Raw genomic sequence first — 17,251 nt, 5'->3', positions numbered from 1 at the left:
ATGGGCATACTTAACTAGAGTTAGCCTTCACTTTTTTCAGTTTCCAAAAAGCATTTATTTTTTCCCACAAATCATCTTATGCAAATGACTTAACACAAAAAAGTGTATGGGGGGGCTCATAGTTATGTATGTGATCATGTATGTAGATGTATTTGTGTATATGAATGAGAGCGAGAGAGAAACTGCGTTTTAACCAAAGCACATTTCATATGTTTATACAGTCCATATCTAGTAAGAGAGAGGCTACTGATTTGACATACATATTAATGAAAGAGTACAACAAAAATGCTGAAGATATTTTTTGTTTTATTTAAAATGGGAGCTATCACAACACATCATACAATGAATGAATACATTAGAATCACATTAAAACCTTTAAGAACATCTCTATACAGTCACAGAACATGATGCATGCTGCAAGGATACAAATACAAATTGATAGCAGACTCAGTATATTTTCACGAGGAAAGCAATCAGTGGGAGAACAGGAACAGGCAGGAGTGCCTCCCTTTCAGCAGTAACTCATGCTTCAGAGCAGCCGTTTCTTTCTCTGGAGACTGACTGTCACTAGCAAGTGTTTACAACTGGATTGGATACTGTGCTTTGTTGAGAAATTACCATTGATATCTAACTTTGAGAGAATTATCATTACAACACCAGTTTACAACACACATTGACACAATAAGAAAAATAAACACTTTCTGAGTCTTTAACTCATAACAACAACTGTTACTAAATAAATAATTATTCATCATAGTGCATGTTTTATTTTACCTTTCATTATCCATTGACACAAATGAAGCTTAATAAATACATTTTACATAGTTTATTTACGTCTTCTTTCATAATTCGGCATTACACTCCTTTCATAGGCCACTGAAAACAGGAGGAGAAGATGTTTTAAGAGGATTCACTGAAGGAGTCAAATTTATGGACACATCGGTTAATTTGTGGTAAGGATCTACTCCCCATTCAAAAAGTATTTCTAGGAATTTGATTTGTACATCTTGCAATCCTGCCTCATTCTCTATTCTGATTAGAAGATTTGACCATAAATCCTTTGAATTCTTTGTCAATCTATTTTATACAATGTATTTCCAGGATATAGTGCAATGTTGATTTTCAGCAGCTTTCTCTCTTTCTTTTTTCTTTCCTTCCTTCCTTCCTTCCTTCCTTTCTTCCTTCCTTCCTTCCTTCCTTTCCTTCCTTCCTTCCTTCCTTCCTTCCTTCCTTCCTTCCTTCCTTCCTTCCTTCCTTCCTTCCTTCCTTCCTTCTTTCTTTCTTTCTTTCTTTCCTTCCTTCCTTCCTCCCTTCCTTCTCTTCCTCCCTCCCTCTCCCTCTCCCTCTCCCTCTCTCTCTCTCTCTCTCTCCCTCCCCCCCCTCTCTCTCTCTCTTCTTTCTTTCTTTTTCCTTTTTTTTGGTCAGTAGTAGGACCTGAACTCTGGGCCTGAGCACTGTCCCTCAGCTCTTTAGCTCAAGGCTAGCACTCTACCACTTGAGCCACAGCACAATTTCCGGCTTTTTCTGCTTATGTGGTGCTGAGGATTTTCAGCAGCTTTTTCAAGCAGATACAGTACATTATAGAAAGAATCAGGCTGAAAGTAACCAATGTTAATAGGGTAAATGTGAAACATGGAATTTTCATGATAAGATATGGGTTAAAAAATGAAGAGGCCACAGGTCAAATCTAGCCTACCATTTCTTCTTATAAGGAAAGCTTTATTGGAACCCAGACACCTTTGATTTATTTATGTGTTATGTATCATTGCTTTGGCTATAAAATGGCAGACTTGAATAGTAGCTACAGAGATCCCATGGCACATAAAGCCTAAAATATTTATGACTTATTCCTTTCAGAAATGTTTATCTCTGTTTGAGGTATGTGAGGGTAGGTATATTTCAATGATAGATTATCCTTAAGATGAAAAACAACTTCATTTTCTGTATGAAAATGTAAGTCCACAAAATACAGGTCAGTTTAATTTACCTCCTAGCACCCTGACAAGATTAATTACACATCAAAAGGTATATAACACATCAGTTAGTCAGTAATTTATATACTTTGACTCTCTAGATAAAATTGTTAAACTACATTAGTATATTAATCATGTATAATTTCATGGGATCTGTAATTATAAAAGTTAAGGATCAGTCATATAATCAGAGATATTTTTCATCATCTTAGCTCATACTTTATGTTTCAATTTGCATTATACTGAATCTAATGTGCATTTAGAAAACTGGTGGTCCCTGTACAAAATACTGAATTTAAATAAAAAATGAAAAAACACAAAACAGAAAAATGGGTTACTAAGAATCAGGAACTCATCTAAATAGTCTTCTCAGTGAGAAGAGTTTATTGAGAGCACAGATGGGTAAAAGGCTCAGAGTTATCACATTCCCCCTTCTAAGACTGAACTATAAAGTTCACCAATCACTGATATGAGGTGAACAATAAGCTAAGTGTTTTGCATCAATTATGCATGCAAATCAGAGACAGAACAAGTTGAGCTCCAAATTGACCATTTTTGATGGACAGTGAAGTTCATTTCTCATCCTCTCTTATTAGAAGAATAATTAGCACAAGCCAGTTCCTTATAAGCTTTAGGTAAGACAACTTTGTTCCACTCAGAAATGAGATGAATGCTAATTGAAGTACCTAAAGAAAGAGTAACCATTTAGCTGGGACATAATGTCCTCTTCTTCCAAGAGTAGTGCTCTTAATTAGTCCTTGAGCTCTCTGAAACTACATGCCAACTCCTCTGTGTGTCTGAATTGTTGAGGAGTTGCACATTTATCAGATTATTATAAGGAGCTGTAGCTATGCAAAAAGATAATGCTAATCCTGTATCAACAGTATATGTAAAAATCCCCAGTTGATTATATATTATATCTTTCCTATTTTTCCTATATTTTCATAATAAAAATGGAAGAATAAAGTCTTAGTTAAAAATTGATCCCAATTCATTATAGTGCATCCTATTTTTATTATCTATAATTATAGTATTACATATTGTACATCCAATCTGTTCTAACTTGCACAGTACCCATATTGTTTGTGAAGTTAAATATGCTCTGAAAATCAGTTTTGAAGATGGATTATTAATGACCTATACCATTATTAAGAGATCCACAGGTATGTAAGAGACAAACCAATACCACTGTGGTTTAAATTTGTATCCCATGTCCAAAAGATGGAACAAAATATATATTAATAAAACAATTGCAAGATGTTCATTGGATACACTTAACAACATCTTTAAAATCTAAAAGTTGAGGAGGCCCACCGTTTTTGCTGAGTAAGTACAAAGGTAGTACCAAAAATTTCAAAGTAAAGAAATAGTATAAATACTAGTATGATTATTTTGTGTGAATGCAAATACTCAAGAATAAAATCAGCACAGCATACAGATATTGTAGGAATAAAAATATTATAAATAAGTAAGAGAATTGCTGATGACTTTCTAGCTAGTTAAATGAGTACTATTTTAATGTAATATGATAAAACAAAGAGAATTTAAATTGCCATTTCAAGGAATTTAGACTAAGATCTCCAAGGTTTGGATGTACTTAAAATTTTGAATTCCATAAAAAACATTATTGAGTTATTTAGCCTTGAAAATAATGTGATGAATAAGAGTTTTTTTTTTTTTAAAGAGTCTATATATATGTCATAGGAGAATCACATAGAAGATATAAACTAAGGAGAAGAAAAAAAATACAACCTTTAGATTAAGTGAAATGATTGCTCAGATTTAAAAATGTATCATGAGAATTTCCTAGGTTTTGCAGCTGGAGCTAGCTGCACTCAAGGATGACGTGAACATGCTCCTGTATGAAGGGATTGGAAGTGACCATACTACTCTCATCCTCACCAACATCCATCAGGACATTTAAATTTTGACTTCTGTAACTTCTTAAAGGGCAAAATATTTGTATAAGAATTTTGTGTGCTTTGTTTATTTTTTTGCATTGGAATATTACCAAATCTAATGTCTTATAAAATTCTCACATTTCCCTTTGATCCTTTCATCTCTCCCTGCATCCTTCCCTCCCCCCCTTATTTCAGTAAGGTTGAATATTAATTATGGAACAGAACTGTAAGGAGAGGACTAGATCTGACCAAAGATTAAAGGTGGGTATGACTACATGGGGTAGACACTGGTAAAGCTGGTGATTTGAAGGAAATAGATTGACATTAACCAGCTGTGAATCCAGTTTTGGCTAGATTGCTTCCATTAAATGTGCTTGCCAAAAGTACTGATTTAAATATATTGTTCCTGTACAATACTTTCAAAACTATACTTGACAAAAATAACAGAAGTAGCTTCGCGATACTATTTTTAGTCATGATTTTATACATACCAGAATTTAAAGCTCTTTTGCCCATTAGTCCAACAAAGGAATCTGTTTTATGCCCTGAAAAAATACATTTAGGGGTATTTTAATATGTATGTCTTTGAGGAAATAAATGGTTATGACTAGTACAAAATAAAGCAAGCTTCTGAATATATGCCTATATAATAAATATATATCTATTTTGAATTTTGACAAGCCCAACGAAATGAAGATTCCTTATAAGTCTTACACGTTGCACTAAAACAATAGCTTGAAATTAATTTTGTCAGTTCTATATTTAAATGCTAGCACTCTCTTTTATCCTTTTTATATTTTTATCTATTACCTTAAATTTTGACCATTGTTGGTTCTTGAGGTCACTTTGATTTGAGGAGAGTCAATTTACATTTGGGTGAGAATAATACCCAAGCTATTTCATGATGTGACTGAATATATTATATTTCTTAGCAAGTGACCATTATTAGTTAAATCAGATATCTATCCTTGATGACTGCCATATTCCAAAAGGCCACTATTTTATTAGAAGTTTTTAAAATACTTTTTAAAGGAAAATATATTAATTTTGACATTTGTAGGGTAAATTTGCTTTTATTATATTGAATTTCACTATGTATAATTTGCTTGAATAACCAAATCCTTAGGAAGACAATATGAATAACAATTGTTTATTCTCAAAGATGAACTCTTTATAAAAAGGTTATAATGTTAAGGCTACTGAGAGGATTCCTCTCGGTGTTTTGCTTTATTAGTTGAGAGCAGAGCTTCTCCTGTATTGATTAATGCCTACCCAACATCTCAGTGAATGGAATCCAAGACAGGGCATGTAACTAGACCCTGTGATTAAAATGGACTCTGGGGACTCCCTATGGACTGGAGTCATTAACAAGGAAAGGAGAACTTAATGATCTTCCAAAGCCATAATTCTGCCCTAAGACAGTGATTTACAGAGTGAGGTTTCCCATTGAAATATGGGATTAGAGCTGCATTTCTATCCATGTTTACTTCAGTTGTGGATTCCCTATTCAGATAATTCACCCATTCTAATTCACCCATTCTACTTAATTGGATTCTGGATGTTACCCTCCACATGAGGTTACTGTGGGGGTCATGTCACTGAGTTAAAATGTGTCTATAAATTTTGGGGTTCCTGCAGTGTAAGTGCACATGGAGGGTAGAGATGGGAGATGGATGCATGTGATGGACTTCTAACCTTAGTACTAAAATCTGAAACTAGCAGTTTACAGGTGCTAAAGGACTTTCATTTTTGTTTTCTCAATGTACTGCATCTTTTTGGTAAGTATAATATGCCTAAACAACAGATGTTATAATACTACTCATTTATTTAATCATATTGTGGGTGAGTTACTTTCTTATATTGTTTTAGCTAAATACATTAGGCCCTTAGTGATGTCTGAAAATAAGATAATACAGTAGAATTTAATATAATTAGCATTAGCATTTGATAAGTGTCAAAACAATTCTGAACTTACTTTTGTGAGAGATCTGGCCATGTCCTAGAAGAAAGTAAAAAATGTTTATTAAGAAAACTTTTTGAAGAAGTTACTTTGTATCTTTAATAAAGAATTGTAAAATAAACTGATCTTCAAAATATGGGATGCTTTATATATGTGTATATATATGATGAATAGCAGAACTATAAATAATAACTAATTACTAATAAAAGCCTAATATTTAAACAAACAAAAAGAATGTTTATTAAATGCTTCTTATGGACCACAGATTCAAATCTAGAGCTGTGGGATGCTTGAGGCCTTGTTATTAAGTGTAAGGCTCTCTCATCTTCTGTCTTTGAGGTTTGCACCCCATTTCAGCTCACATACACACATGCTCACACATACACACACATTGAGAGAGAGACAGAGATGCTATTTCATAAACAGGCCTTAAACAGCTTGAGTTCAGCACAATATTTGCTTCACTTTCTTACGTGTGCATTCACAAGAGTAAAATAGTTATAGGAATGTTTACCATAAAGAGCTTTTAACAGGGCCACTTGTTTTTCAATTGAGGAATCTGACAAGAGATGAATTGATATTAACTATTCATACATTCCAGAGATGGTGCAATGAACTCAAGGAAAGAAAATATTTCTATCATGCAGCAAGGAGCAGCACATTCGAGCCGAGCCCCAGAGAACGCCCCAAGTCAGTTTCCACATGCCCTAGGACCACTTAGAGCACACTCCCAGAAGCTCCTGTCTTCTCCCTCTTTGTGATTTGGATTTTTAGTCTGGGAAGTGCTTAACTAAGGATCATTCTTCCTTTCTTGCTTTAATACTGTGACGCAGGAGAAATGAATCTCTCCCTGCATCACTAGGTAGTGTGTGTGTCATGGAGTTACAGGCCAGCCCTGCCCTGGGAATCACAACTCCCTTAGGGTGGAAATCTCTTCTCAAAGACTGGGAGACACTTGAGCGCTCAGAAACCAGCCAGCAGAAGGGGCCCGTTGCCCCTGAGATCTAGATAAGGACTGTGGCTCATCTCACCAGCATCCCGTTTGCCCATTAATCCGAAGAACTGCTGAGGCTTGGGCCTCCGGGCGATTCTCTGCAGAAGATGCTCAAAGGGTTCTGGTAGCTCCTCCTGGGGGGGAAACAGGGCACAGAGAAATCCATTGTGAGGCGCACAGTGACCCGCATCATTCATTCCCACGGTGCCCTCCAGTGGCTCGCGAGCTGAGGTCGCTTCCCAGCTGCTCTCAGTCTTGGCTTAGAGTGGTCAGAAGGGGCTGTCACAGAGGCCTCTCCGTCTCCACCCACCCCAGGCCCGCTGCCTCTTCCAGGAAGCCAGCCTCGCCTAGGTGGGAGCAACGCAGCAGTGTCTTGCAACCCTGAGTGCTTTCTGCTGGTCCTCGCATCTTGGACACCCTCACCCACCGAGTGCGCTGCCATCGGACTTGTTTTGTCTCTGAGATGAACTTGGGGAGCCCCTCACTGGCCCACATGCCCACAGGTGCCTGCACGTTGGAATTGGGGTGAAGGTGCACATATTTTACAACTGACCCGCTGTAGGCAATTTTCACTTAAGGTGCGCTCACATTCAATGTGAAGTCAGGAAATTAGCGTCTCAACCCCCTTCCCGCCCTTCCTGCCCCCCTCCCCGCACCTCCCCAGCTCTCTTGTTCTAACCCAGCATTTCTAAACGCTCTGGCAATGCACCTGGAGGAAGCCCCTGAAATCTCCCTTACCAGGAGATGACCCCTTGTGGGGTTTCCAACCCTGTGAGGGCACGGGTTCATCTGGAACATGCTGCCCCTCACTCATTCAGGGGGTTCCTGGACCCCATAAGCAACCCCTCAGAAGGGAACTTATTTTCTGCGCCCCCAATCCCCTGCGGGACCCGGGGGATGGCGCCCCATTTCCAGCCCACCGCGCGCCTCCAATGCGTCTTTTGGCCATTTCAGTTCCCGCCAGTCTAGCCCGGGTCGCATGGAAGGGGAAGAGAACAGTTTGGGGAGCACGGGAAGAACAGCTCACAGGTCGGATCATAACGGACCGGACAGGGTCTCACCTTGATCTGGTTACTGTCCGACCAGTCAGACCAATAATTTAGATCATCATTGGCACCCATTTCTTCTGCCAATAGCTGAGTGGAGACGAGAAAAAACACGGCCAAAGCCACGAGGATTTTCATGTTGGATTTCTGGAGAGAGTCGGGAGGAAGACCAGAGGAGAGAGGGAAATTACACACCACACACACACACACACACACACACACACACACACACACACACACACACACACACACACACATCTAGGGTGGCCATGCAAGAGTTTAGGGGAGCCCCAGAACGAAATTCGGTTCTGATTGTGCCAAGATAAAATCCATCGGAGCTAAACATCCCGCCTGTACCCCAACATTCTCAAATTCTTTTCTCCTTGAGTTTCAGCACCCCAGACCCCCACACCTAGTGACCTCCCCCAGCCCGGGAGACTGCAGGCGGGAGACAAAGGGAGGCAAACCGGTTTCTCTAAGGGGGCTCCAGTTGCACCCGTGCGTGCGCCGCCAGCTGCAGCCCGGGACCGGTGCTCCGGGCTGGGAGGGCCGGGAAGCCCGGGCGGGCGCAGCGGGGCGCGGTACTTACTGCGGCCCACCGGCCCTCGGGGGTGGGAGGGGGTCCGGGGCTCGGTGGGTCCGGTCGCGGTCGGGCGGCTCCGCGCGCGGTGGCTGCGGGCAGGGAGGAACGGCTCCGCGCTCTTTTGCCTGCTCCGGGGCTTCGCGGTATTTATCTCAGGCGTGACGAGCCCGGGGCACCCACGTGACACTCTCCCCACGCGACTTTCTGCTCAATATTTAATTAGCCGCCTCCTCTCCTTTCGCCTGCGTGATCGAGAGTTTCCGAGCTGGTAACCCGTCGGTGTCCGGAACATCTGGACCGGGTCGGGTGCAACGTGACGCAATTTGATCAACTCCAGGTCTGGCCCTCGCTCCCACGCGGCCGGTCCCCTCCCCCGGGGCATCGGACGCGCCTCCCTCTCCGGCCGGACCCTCTTCCGAGACACCTGCGGTGACTCACCCCACGCCAGCCCGTGACTCACCGCTCCGACTTCGGGCAACTTTTTCTGTCTCTCGGAGACGCGGGGCCAAGTTGCACTTCGGAGAACCGCTGAATAACTCGGTGCAGAAAGACCGAGAGCGGTTCACTTTGGTTGGAACGGGAGAATGGTCCCTCCTCGCTCCCTCTTGCACACTCAGGTGTTTCCTCTCCTCCATCAGCCAGAACACTGCCATTAACCCAGCATTTACAAGGGGGGGATTGCAAAGAATGGAGGATTCATTTTGCATCTGCGAGAAAGAGACTCGAACCGTGGCGCAGCCTTAGTCTTACATCAGTGACACGTCTTTTCTTCCCTAATGTCCATCCTTGCTCATCAGGAGCGCGGGATGGAAGGGGAGGTGGAGGTTTCTCCCCTACCCGTTCTTCCAGAAGATGGCAAAACCAGCTGGCAACACGGGCATTCCTAAAGGACTCTGCTCAACAGTTACAGAGTTCTCCATAGAAAAAGTGAGCAGAGCAAAGAGACTAACTGGGTGGTTGATGATATAATTAGATAAGTAATATCTGTCTGTCGCCCACAAACTTGTCCTTCTTCTCAAATTAAGCTAAATGATATGGCATCTGCATTGTAGGTGGAATTGTTTACTCTTAGTATCGTATCTTTTTTCTTTTATTAGTTATGCCTTTACTATAATGTGTAAGGGAAATAAAAGTTTGCAACTGAAACCATTAATAGCTGGGTGCTGGTGGTTTAGGCCTGTAATCCTAGCAACTCAGGAGGCTGACATTGAGGACTGAAGTTTGAAGCTAGCTTGGGATTTTAATCTCCAATTAACACTCCACCCACCCACAAGCAGAAAGTGGAGATGTGGCTCAAGTGGTCAAACACCAGCTTTGGGCAGAAGTCAGGCAGACCAAGTTATATTCTGCGTATGACTATGGCTTTCCTAAATAAGGATACAGGATGACCCATTGTAACAATGAGATGTACAAGACAGTTGAAAATGAACTTTACAACTTTGTGACAGAAAGTGGGTGGGAGAGGGAAGGGAGGAGTTGGGAGGTGGAAAGGAAAGGGATGATAGCGGAAATATAAAGGAGGATGTAACAATGCTCAATAGGAACTGGACTCATTACCTTGCTCATATAACTGTAACCCTTCTGTAAGTATCTTTACAATAAAAATATATTAAAAATAATAATAATTTTAAAAAGTCAGGCAGAGTTCCAGCCTCAGTAGGGACACACACACACACAGACACACACACACACACACACACACACACACACACACACACACACACACCATACCACACCAATAACATTTCCTCATTTCTTCATTGACCATGACTTTTTTTCCTCCTTCTCCTCATTCTCGTCCTTGTTGTCCTCCTCCTCCTCCTGCTGCTGTTATTTTCTTTCTTCTTTCTTCTTCTGTTGCCAATTCTTAAACTTGAATCAGGGCCTAGGAGTTGTTCCTCAGCTTTTTGCTCAAGGCTAGAGTTCTACCACATAAGTCACAGCTCTATTTCCAGATGGTTGGTGTGTAACTGGAGATAAGAATCCAGGAACTTTCCTGAAACTTCAAACCACAATCCTCAGATCTCAGCCTCCTGAGTAGCTAAGATTATAGGCTTGAGTCGCAGACACCTGACTGACTTTGATCATGTATTTCATTGTTCAGACTTAACCCCACAATGTGAACATTTTATTTTTCTCTTCAGACTTTTATTATGGGAAATCATAACCACGTACTTATAAAAGTAGAATCATGTACTTATAAACACAAAGATACCTACATGGGAGCTATGATACCATTGTTAGAAAAAGTGCGTGAGTTTTCTCCCATCTCACTTCCCTTTCGCCTCCACTTTGAAGTTCTGAGACTACTTTAACATTATTCTGGTTGTAACATTCAGATTGAGTTTTGCTGCCTTACTTTATTAATTGTCTACTTTTCATTTATGTTTAAATGTTCATTGTTCACGGCCAGATTTTAAAACTTGTGTTGCTATTCTTAAGTAGATTTTTAATCATCTCTTATTTGACTGTTTATCATCTGTCAAGAAAATTTTCCTTCTCTGAGAAAAAAATCATACATATTGTATTTTCTGATGCCTTTCATTCTAGTGAATATCTGCCAGTGCCTTGTATGTGTAATTGCTATCTTAATTAATTGCAATGTTTTCAGATTAAAGTTTGCTAAATTTCATGGTCATTCTTTCATTGTCTTGTAGGGATGAGTGTTCTGGGGAATTTTCCCTATGTCTTCTATGTGATTTAGGTTTTTGCTTGAGTATCTGGAGATTTCTTCTTTATACTTGACAATCAATGATTGAATTGTTGTTTAGTAAGATCCTCCTCCTTCTTCCTTTCTCCTCCTTTCCCTTTCCTCTTCTCCTCCCCTTTCTCCCTCCTCCCCACCTCTTCTTCTCACTTCTCCCCTTTCTCCTACTCTTTCTCCCCTCTCCTCCCTCTTCCCCGCTTTCTTCTCTTTCTCTTCTTTCTTCTTCCTTCTTTTTAAAATTTATTTTTTAATTTGAATTTTTTGCCACTCCTGAGGCTTGAACTCAGGATCTGGGCACTGTTCCTGAGCTTCTTTTGTTCTACCACTTGAGCCACAGTTCCACTTCTGTCTTTTTCTGTTTATGTCATACTGAAGAGTCAGGCTTCATGCATGCTAGGCAAGCATTCTATCACAAAGCCACATTCCCAGCCCCCCTTCTTTCTTATTCATTCTTCTTCCCTCTTCTTCTTTTCTTCTTCCTTCCTCCTTGTCCACCCACTTCCTTCCTCTTCTAGTGGTACTGGGATTTGAATTCAGCTTCATACTTACTAGTTAATGACTCTACTGCTTGAACTGTGCCTCCATATCTTTTTTCTCTGGTTATTTTTGAGATCAGGTCTTACTTTTTGCTCAGGCTATCCTGGACTTACAGTTTTCACCATAGCTTTGATGACAGACCTGTGCTACCATGCTGTTTTTTTGTTTTTCTTTTTGAAACAGGACTAGCCTGAAACTTCAGTCCTACAGATCTCTACCTCTCAAGTAAGTAGAATTACAGACACGAATCACCAGTGCCTGGCTAACTTATACATTTGCTTAACTGTAGCTTGGAATTCATTGAGCAATGTCTCCCTATTCCCTGACTTTCTTCCTCTCTTCAGACTCTGATATCCACCATCTTCTTTCTTGTGTTTCTGAAAAGATAAGCAATTTTCATAGGCTTGCTCATGAGTGAGATTACCTAGTATTTTTCTTTCTGTACTTGGCACATTTCACTAAGCATCATGACTTCTAGGTCAATCAGGGATGAAAAGCCTTTTTTTCTGCCAAGATCCACTTGACCATTGATAACATTATGACCAGTCATACAAAATAGTCAATATAAGTAGATAGCCTTAGGCAGCATATGTGTGTATCTGCCATGTTCAAAATGATTGATGACTTATAAAGTCTATGGGTTGGATATTGCTTTCCCCTTCATGTTTTGCAATTTGCAGAATTTCACAGTTTTCTTGTGGATTTGCACCACATTTTAAATCTATCCATCTATTGATGGACACTTAAGTTGATTTTTAAATCTATTATGAAGAGATCTGTAGGAAACCTGAGTGCATATGTCTCTTTGGCGTGTTAATTTCATTTCTTTTGGAGATGCACATACAGTGCATACATACATATATACTTACATATGTACATTTATCTATTTTCTCAATGCTAGCACTTGTGGTTCATACGCCAGTTTTATTTTCAAGTTTTGAGGAAATTTCATACATTTCCCCATAACTTATGTTACCAGAATCTATGTGAAGGATTCTCTTTCTGTATGTTCTTATCAGCTTGCTATCTTTTGTCTTCTCAATAATAGCCATTCTTACTTGGGTGAGGTAACTTCCTATTATAGTTTTACATTTCCTGGATGACTAGGGATACTGAGCAGTTTTTCATCTGTCTGGTGGCCACTTGCAGGTCATCTTTTAAGAAAAGAAAAGTCAACTTTTCTCCCTGTTGCTTCTGCTTCCAAAAATCTCCAGAAAAATTCAGCATCTAATATAGTTGCATGGATTCTAAACCATTCTCTCCATTTTGATATTGTTTGGATGGCACTGGGCAGATCAAATGGTAGTTACCATTTGATTTTGTTCCTACAGATTTTTACTGTGTTTCAGGGCTAGTAATTTTGTATTTTTTTATTATTTGGGAGTGAGAGATGGAGGAGGCTGAGTACAGTCTGAGTAGAGTCTTATTCCCTTGTGTTTTTGAGCAGTGTCTTACTGTCTTATTACATATCATTTCCCTGGTTGACTTGACTTTGCATGTCCCGTAGGAGAGCACTCTAAGATTTAGATGTTTGTGTTTCCAGTCCCCTTAAGGAGACTCTGCTCTAGTTTTCTACATGTCATCGGTCTCTCTGCCACTTATATCTACTGTCTTCAGGAAGAGAGCACTCATCTGCCCACTTACTTTTCTTCTCTCCTTGTGTAGCACCATCAGAGGTCATCAAGATGTTGTCAGCTCACTAGTAAAGCTTCTTGGGGCTTATGGTTGAGTTAGAAGTGCAGTATGGTAGCACTGTTTATGATGGATTTTGCTGATTTGCTCTTTATTTCTTCCTTTGTTTACTATTGGTTCTTGAAGGTATTACAGTAATTAAATACTACCTTTGACTTTCTGAATGTAAGTTTCAATTTTGCTAGAAACAATAATTTTTAATTTCTTTTATACATATTTGAGATGGCCTAAAAGAGTTTCTTGCATTATCTCATGTGTTTCTAAGTTTTTAAAAAATCAGTACCAAGTTGATACATGCATTTTCCCCCCACTGTATTCATTTTTTCCCACTGCTTTGTGAAACCAGAATCCAGAACTTTAGAAATTTGTCTGGAACATGGGGGCTGTTAATATTATGTTGGAAGAATATATTGTCTACAGGGCACAGAACTTTCTCTTCTCTCTGGTACATTGCCTTGTCTTTTACCTGTTATTTACATGGAAATCTTACTTCTATAATCACCTGATTTCTTGCTTGCCATCTCATGGACATTCTCACTTGTTTTATTAGCTTTTGTTTTTATTTTCCATTGTGGTATAATGTCACGCTTGTCATCTTAATTATTTTATGCATTCAATTAGAGCAATAAATGCATGCATATTACTGAGGAACTCTTTGTATCTTGTGGAAGTGGAATTCTACACCCATTTAAACAATTATGGAGCCGGGCTCCAGTGGCTCACTCCTGTAATCCTAGCTTCTCAGGAGGCTGAGATCTGAGGATTGCAGTTCAAAGTCAGCCCAGGCAGGAAAATCTGTGAAACTCTTATGTCCAATAAGCTGCCAGAAAACTGTAAGTGGCGCTGTAGCTCAAGTGGTAGAGTACTAGGCTTGAACTGAAGAGCTGAGGGTCAGTGCTCAGGCGGAGTTCAAGTCCCATGACCAACAAAAACACAAACAAACAATTATGGGCTATTACTAGATACATAAATGTTTATAATATTCATCTTTTTGTATTAAACATTCAACAAAGCAGTTTATAAATGCAATGAATTTTGATCAGTCTCCCCTTTTACTATTCCTCCCCAACCCTCCCCACTCTACTCCCTCAGTTTTCTGAATTTTATAGGATATTCATTGAATTTTAATGCCCTTCTTTGTTTCATATAAGCTTTTCTTAAATGTGAAATTTATTACTTTTGCTCACTATTTGCAAAGGTGACTTTTTCCATTCTTTTTAAAAATTTTTAAATAGATTTTTATTGTATAGATACTGTACAGAGGGGTTACAGTTACATGAACAAGGTAATGAGTCCATTTCCTATGGAGCATTGTTACACCCTCCTTTATTTTTCCCCTACCATCCCTTTCTCCCAACCTCCTAAACTTCTTCCTCCCCTCTCTTCCCCTCTGTACCCAAAGTTGTAAAATTTGTTTTCAACATACTGCTGTGTACATCTCACTGTTACAATGGGTCACCCTGGATCCTTAGTTCAGAATTTTGTTATTTCTCTTCCCCTCCCCAGATTAAGAAAATGTATATACAAGATGCAGGGCACCAACATCAAATACGGTGACAACAGAGGTTGTACTATGGGGGAAGAGCATACCAAAAAAACACAAAAATCACATAGTACATTATAAGTACATTAAAAAGAACAGCAACAAAGGTAAAACCTCTTGTGTCCCTATCTTGGGTTCATTTTGCTTAGCATCAGGTTATATGGTCATATGTACATAGCTTTTGACCTCTTCTGCTTATCCTAGAGATATACTAGTTATTGTAGATAAGGGAAATCATGGGACCTATGTTTCTTTGAGTCTGGCTTACTTCACTTAATATATTTTTTTCCAAGTCTTTCCATTTCCTAACAAATGGGGCGGTGTCATTCTTTCTGATGGAGGCATAGAATTCCACACACACACACACACACACACACACACACACACACGCACGCACGCACGCACGCACGCACGCACACACACACACACACATCACATTTTCTTGATCCATTCATCTACTGAGGGGTATCTGGGTTGGTTCCATATCTTAGCTATAGTAAATAAGGCTGTAATAAACATAGTTGTGCTGGTAGCTTTAGTATAGCCTTGTTTGTGATAATTTGGGTAAATGCCTACAGATTGGGAGATCTTCACTAGCCATACAACGGACAAGGGTCTCATAGCTAAAATATACTTAGAACTCAAAAATTAAATCCCCTAACAATAAATCCTCAAAGAAACAACCACCCGATTAATAAGTGGACTTAAAGAGAGACTTCTCTGAAGAAGAAATAAGAATGGCCAATAGAAACATGAAGAAATGCTCAATCTCTCTAGCCATAAAAGAAATGCAAATCAAAACAAGATTGAGATTCTACCTCACCCCAGTTAGAATGGCTATAATCTAGAACTCTAATAACAACAGATGCTGGAGGGGATGTGGACAGAAGGGAACCCTACTGCATTGTTGGTGGGAGTGTAAACTTGTTCAGCCACTTTGGAAAGCAGTATGGAAGTTCCTCAAAGACTCCACACAGAGCTCCTCCCTGACTTTTTCATTCTTTAATCTCCTGTCTTTGTGCCCATGGATCTAAATTGAGTCTCTCAAGGTCAGACTGTATCAAACTGGATTGTTTTTTGTCAGTCCTGGAGTTTTGAACTCAGGGTTTCGCTCTTGCTAAGTACATGCTCTGGCACTTAAACCATGTCTCCAACTCTTATACAATAGATATTTTTGAGACAGGATATTGATTTTTGCCCAGGCCTGAGTGGACCATGCTTCTTCTGTTTTATGTTTCTTGACTTAGTTGAGCTGACAAGCATGAACTACTATGCCCAGCTTTTTTTCTATTAAGATGGAGTCTCAAAAAAACAACTTCTTCCTCCTCCTCCTCCTCTCCTCTCCCCCTCCTCCCCCTCCCCCCTCCCCCCTCCCCCCTCCTCATCCCCCTCCCCCTCCCCCTACTCCTCCTTCTCCTCCTCCTCCTCTTCCTCTTCCTTTGACTGGACTAAAACCATAACCCTCCTGGTATCAACCACAGGTGACAGGTATGCACCATTATGCCCAGCTGTTAGTTGAAGTGGAATCTCACAGACTTTTGGCCCAGACTAGCCTTGACCCACAATCATCCTGACCCCTGCCTCATGAGAAGCTAGGATTAAAGGTGTAAGTTATTGGTGCATGGCCTGGATCATGTTTTTATTTATTCTGTTTGATTAAAAAATTATTAATAAGGGAGTTATTGCTTTTGCCATTTTGATATTCATAGGCCTTCCTTACAGTGCATTTTCTGAATTACTGTGCTCTTTTGTGTTTTTCTGAAGTTTTATAGTCAAGTGTTTTAAATCCTTATTTCTTTTGTTATATTCTTTAGTCATATGCATATTCCAACCCTCTGCATATGCATCAGAGAACATATTTAATAACCCTTCTTCAATGTTTGCTATTTGCCATTTGCTATTTGCTGAGAATACAGAGATATATAACTAAGGCTATTTGTCTCAGAAGGGTTCAGAGAAATTAGAGGCAGGAAATGCAACAGAAACTGTAACAGACAGTGAGTTAGGTGGCAGTTGGGTAGAAGTCCATTCTTAGAAGCAAAAACAGCTTAAGCAGATGCCAGAAGGGTAAGGATATTCATTAGATAGAACCAAAGTGGCAAATATTGGAAGGAGGCAGAAATTGGGAGGAAAACACACAACAAGGTCAACTAAAATAAATTCTTTGTTTAGACTAAACACAAACAAATGCTATTACCTAGCCAAAATAACTTGCTCTGCGGGAAAATTAAAGCTCATAGCTGTTTTCTAAAACCTTATTAATGCCTCATCACGAGTAGTTTTGAATCAAATGATTAGGTGTTTGGAGGCTTTTG

The 17,251-nt window shown here is 39.7% G+C and overlaps 1 protein-coding gene across 2 annotated transcripts; it reads right to left on the bottom strand.

Annotated features, from left to right (window-relative positions):
• Window positions 1-350: 350 nt before the first annotated feature.
• On the bottom strand, window positions 351-8,480 carry Tac1 (tachykinin precursor 1). Of its 2 annotated transcripts, XM_042696051.1 has the most exons (7): window positions 8,464-8,480; window positions 7,890-8,021; window positions 6,866-6,962; window positions 6,349-6,393; window positions 5,850-5,873; window positions 4,366-4,419; window positions 351-876 (listed from the first exon to the last, which is right to left on the bottom strand). In XM_042696051.1, exons 2-7 carry the CDS (start codon window positions 8,010-8,012, stop codon window positions 827-829), a joined length of 393 nt encoding a protein of 130 aa, XP_042551985.1. In that variant the 5' UTR covers window positions 8,013-8,021; window positions 8,464-8,480; the 3' UTR covers window positions 351-826. The 2 variants fall into 2 exon arrangements, with proteins under 2 accessions (XP_042551985.1, XP_042551986.1); XM_042696052.1 differs by lacking the exon at window positions 6,349-6,393.
• Window positions 8,481-17,251: the final 8,771 nt, after the last annotated feature.

Source organism: Dipodomys spectabilis, unplaced genomic scaffold (assembly GCF_019054845.1).
Source record: "Dipodomys spectabilis isolate Male_0828 unplaced genomic scaffold, ASM1905484v1 ptg000197l, whole genome shotgun sequence".
NCBI lineage: Eukaryota > Metazoa > Chordata > Mammalia > Rodentia > Heteromyidae > Dipodomys > Dipodomys spectabilis.
The sequence above is the reverse complement of the archived record's forward strand: the minus strand, read 5'-3'. Positions and strand labels throughout refer to the sequence as shown.

What these genes read in the sequence shown, in the direction of transcription:
- Tac1 (XM_042696051.1), bottom strand. Translation starts at nt 8,012, where the DNA reads ATGAAAATCCTCGTGGCTTTGGCCGTGTTTTTTCTCGTCTCCACTCAG. An exon ending in CCTGTTAAAAGCTCTTTATG is followed by an intron (nt 5,874 to 6,348) that starts GTAAACATTCCT and finishes ACTTTCTTCTAG; the next exon opens with GACATGGCCAGATCTCTCAC. An exon ending in TGGCCAGATCTCTCACAAAA is followed by an intron (nt 4,420 to 5,849) that starts GTAAGTTCAGAA and finishes GTATTTTTTCAG; the next exon opens with GGCATAAAACAGATTCCTTT.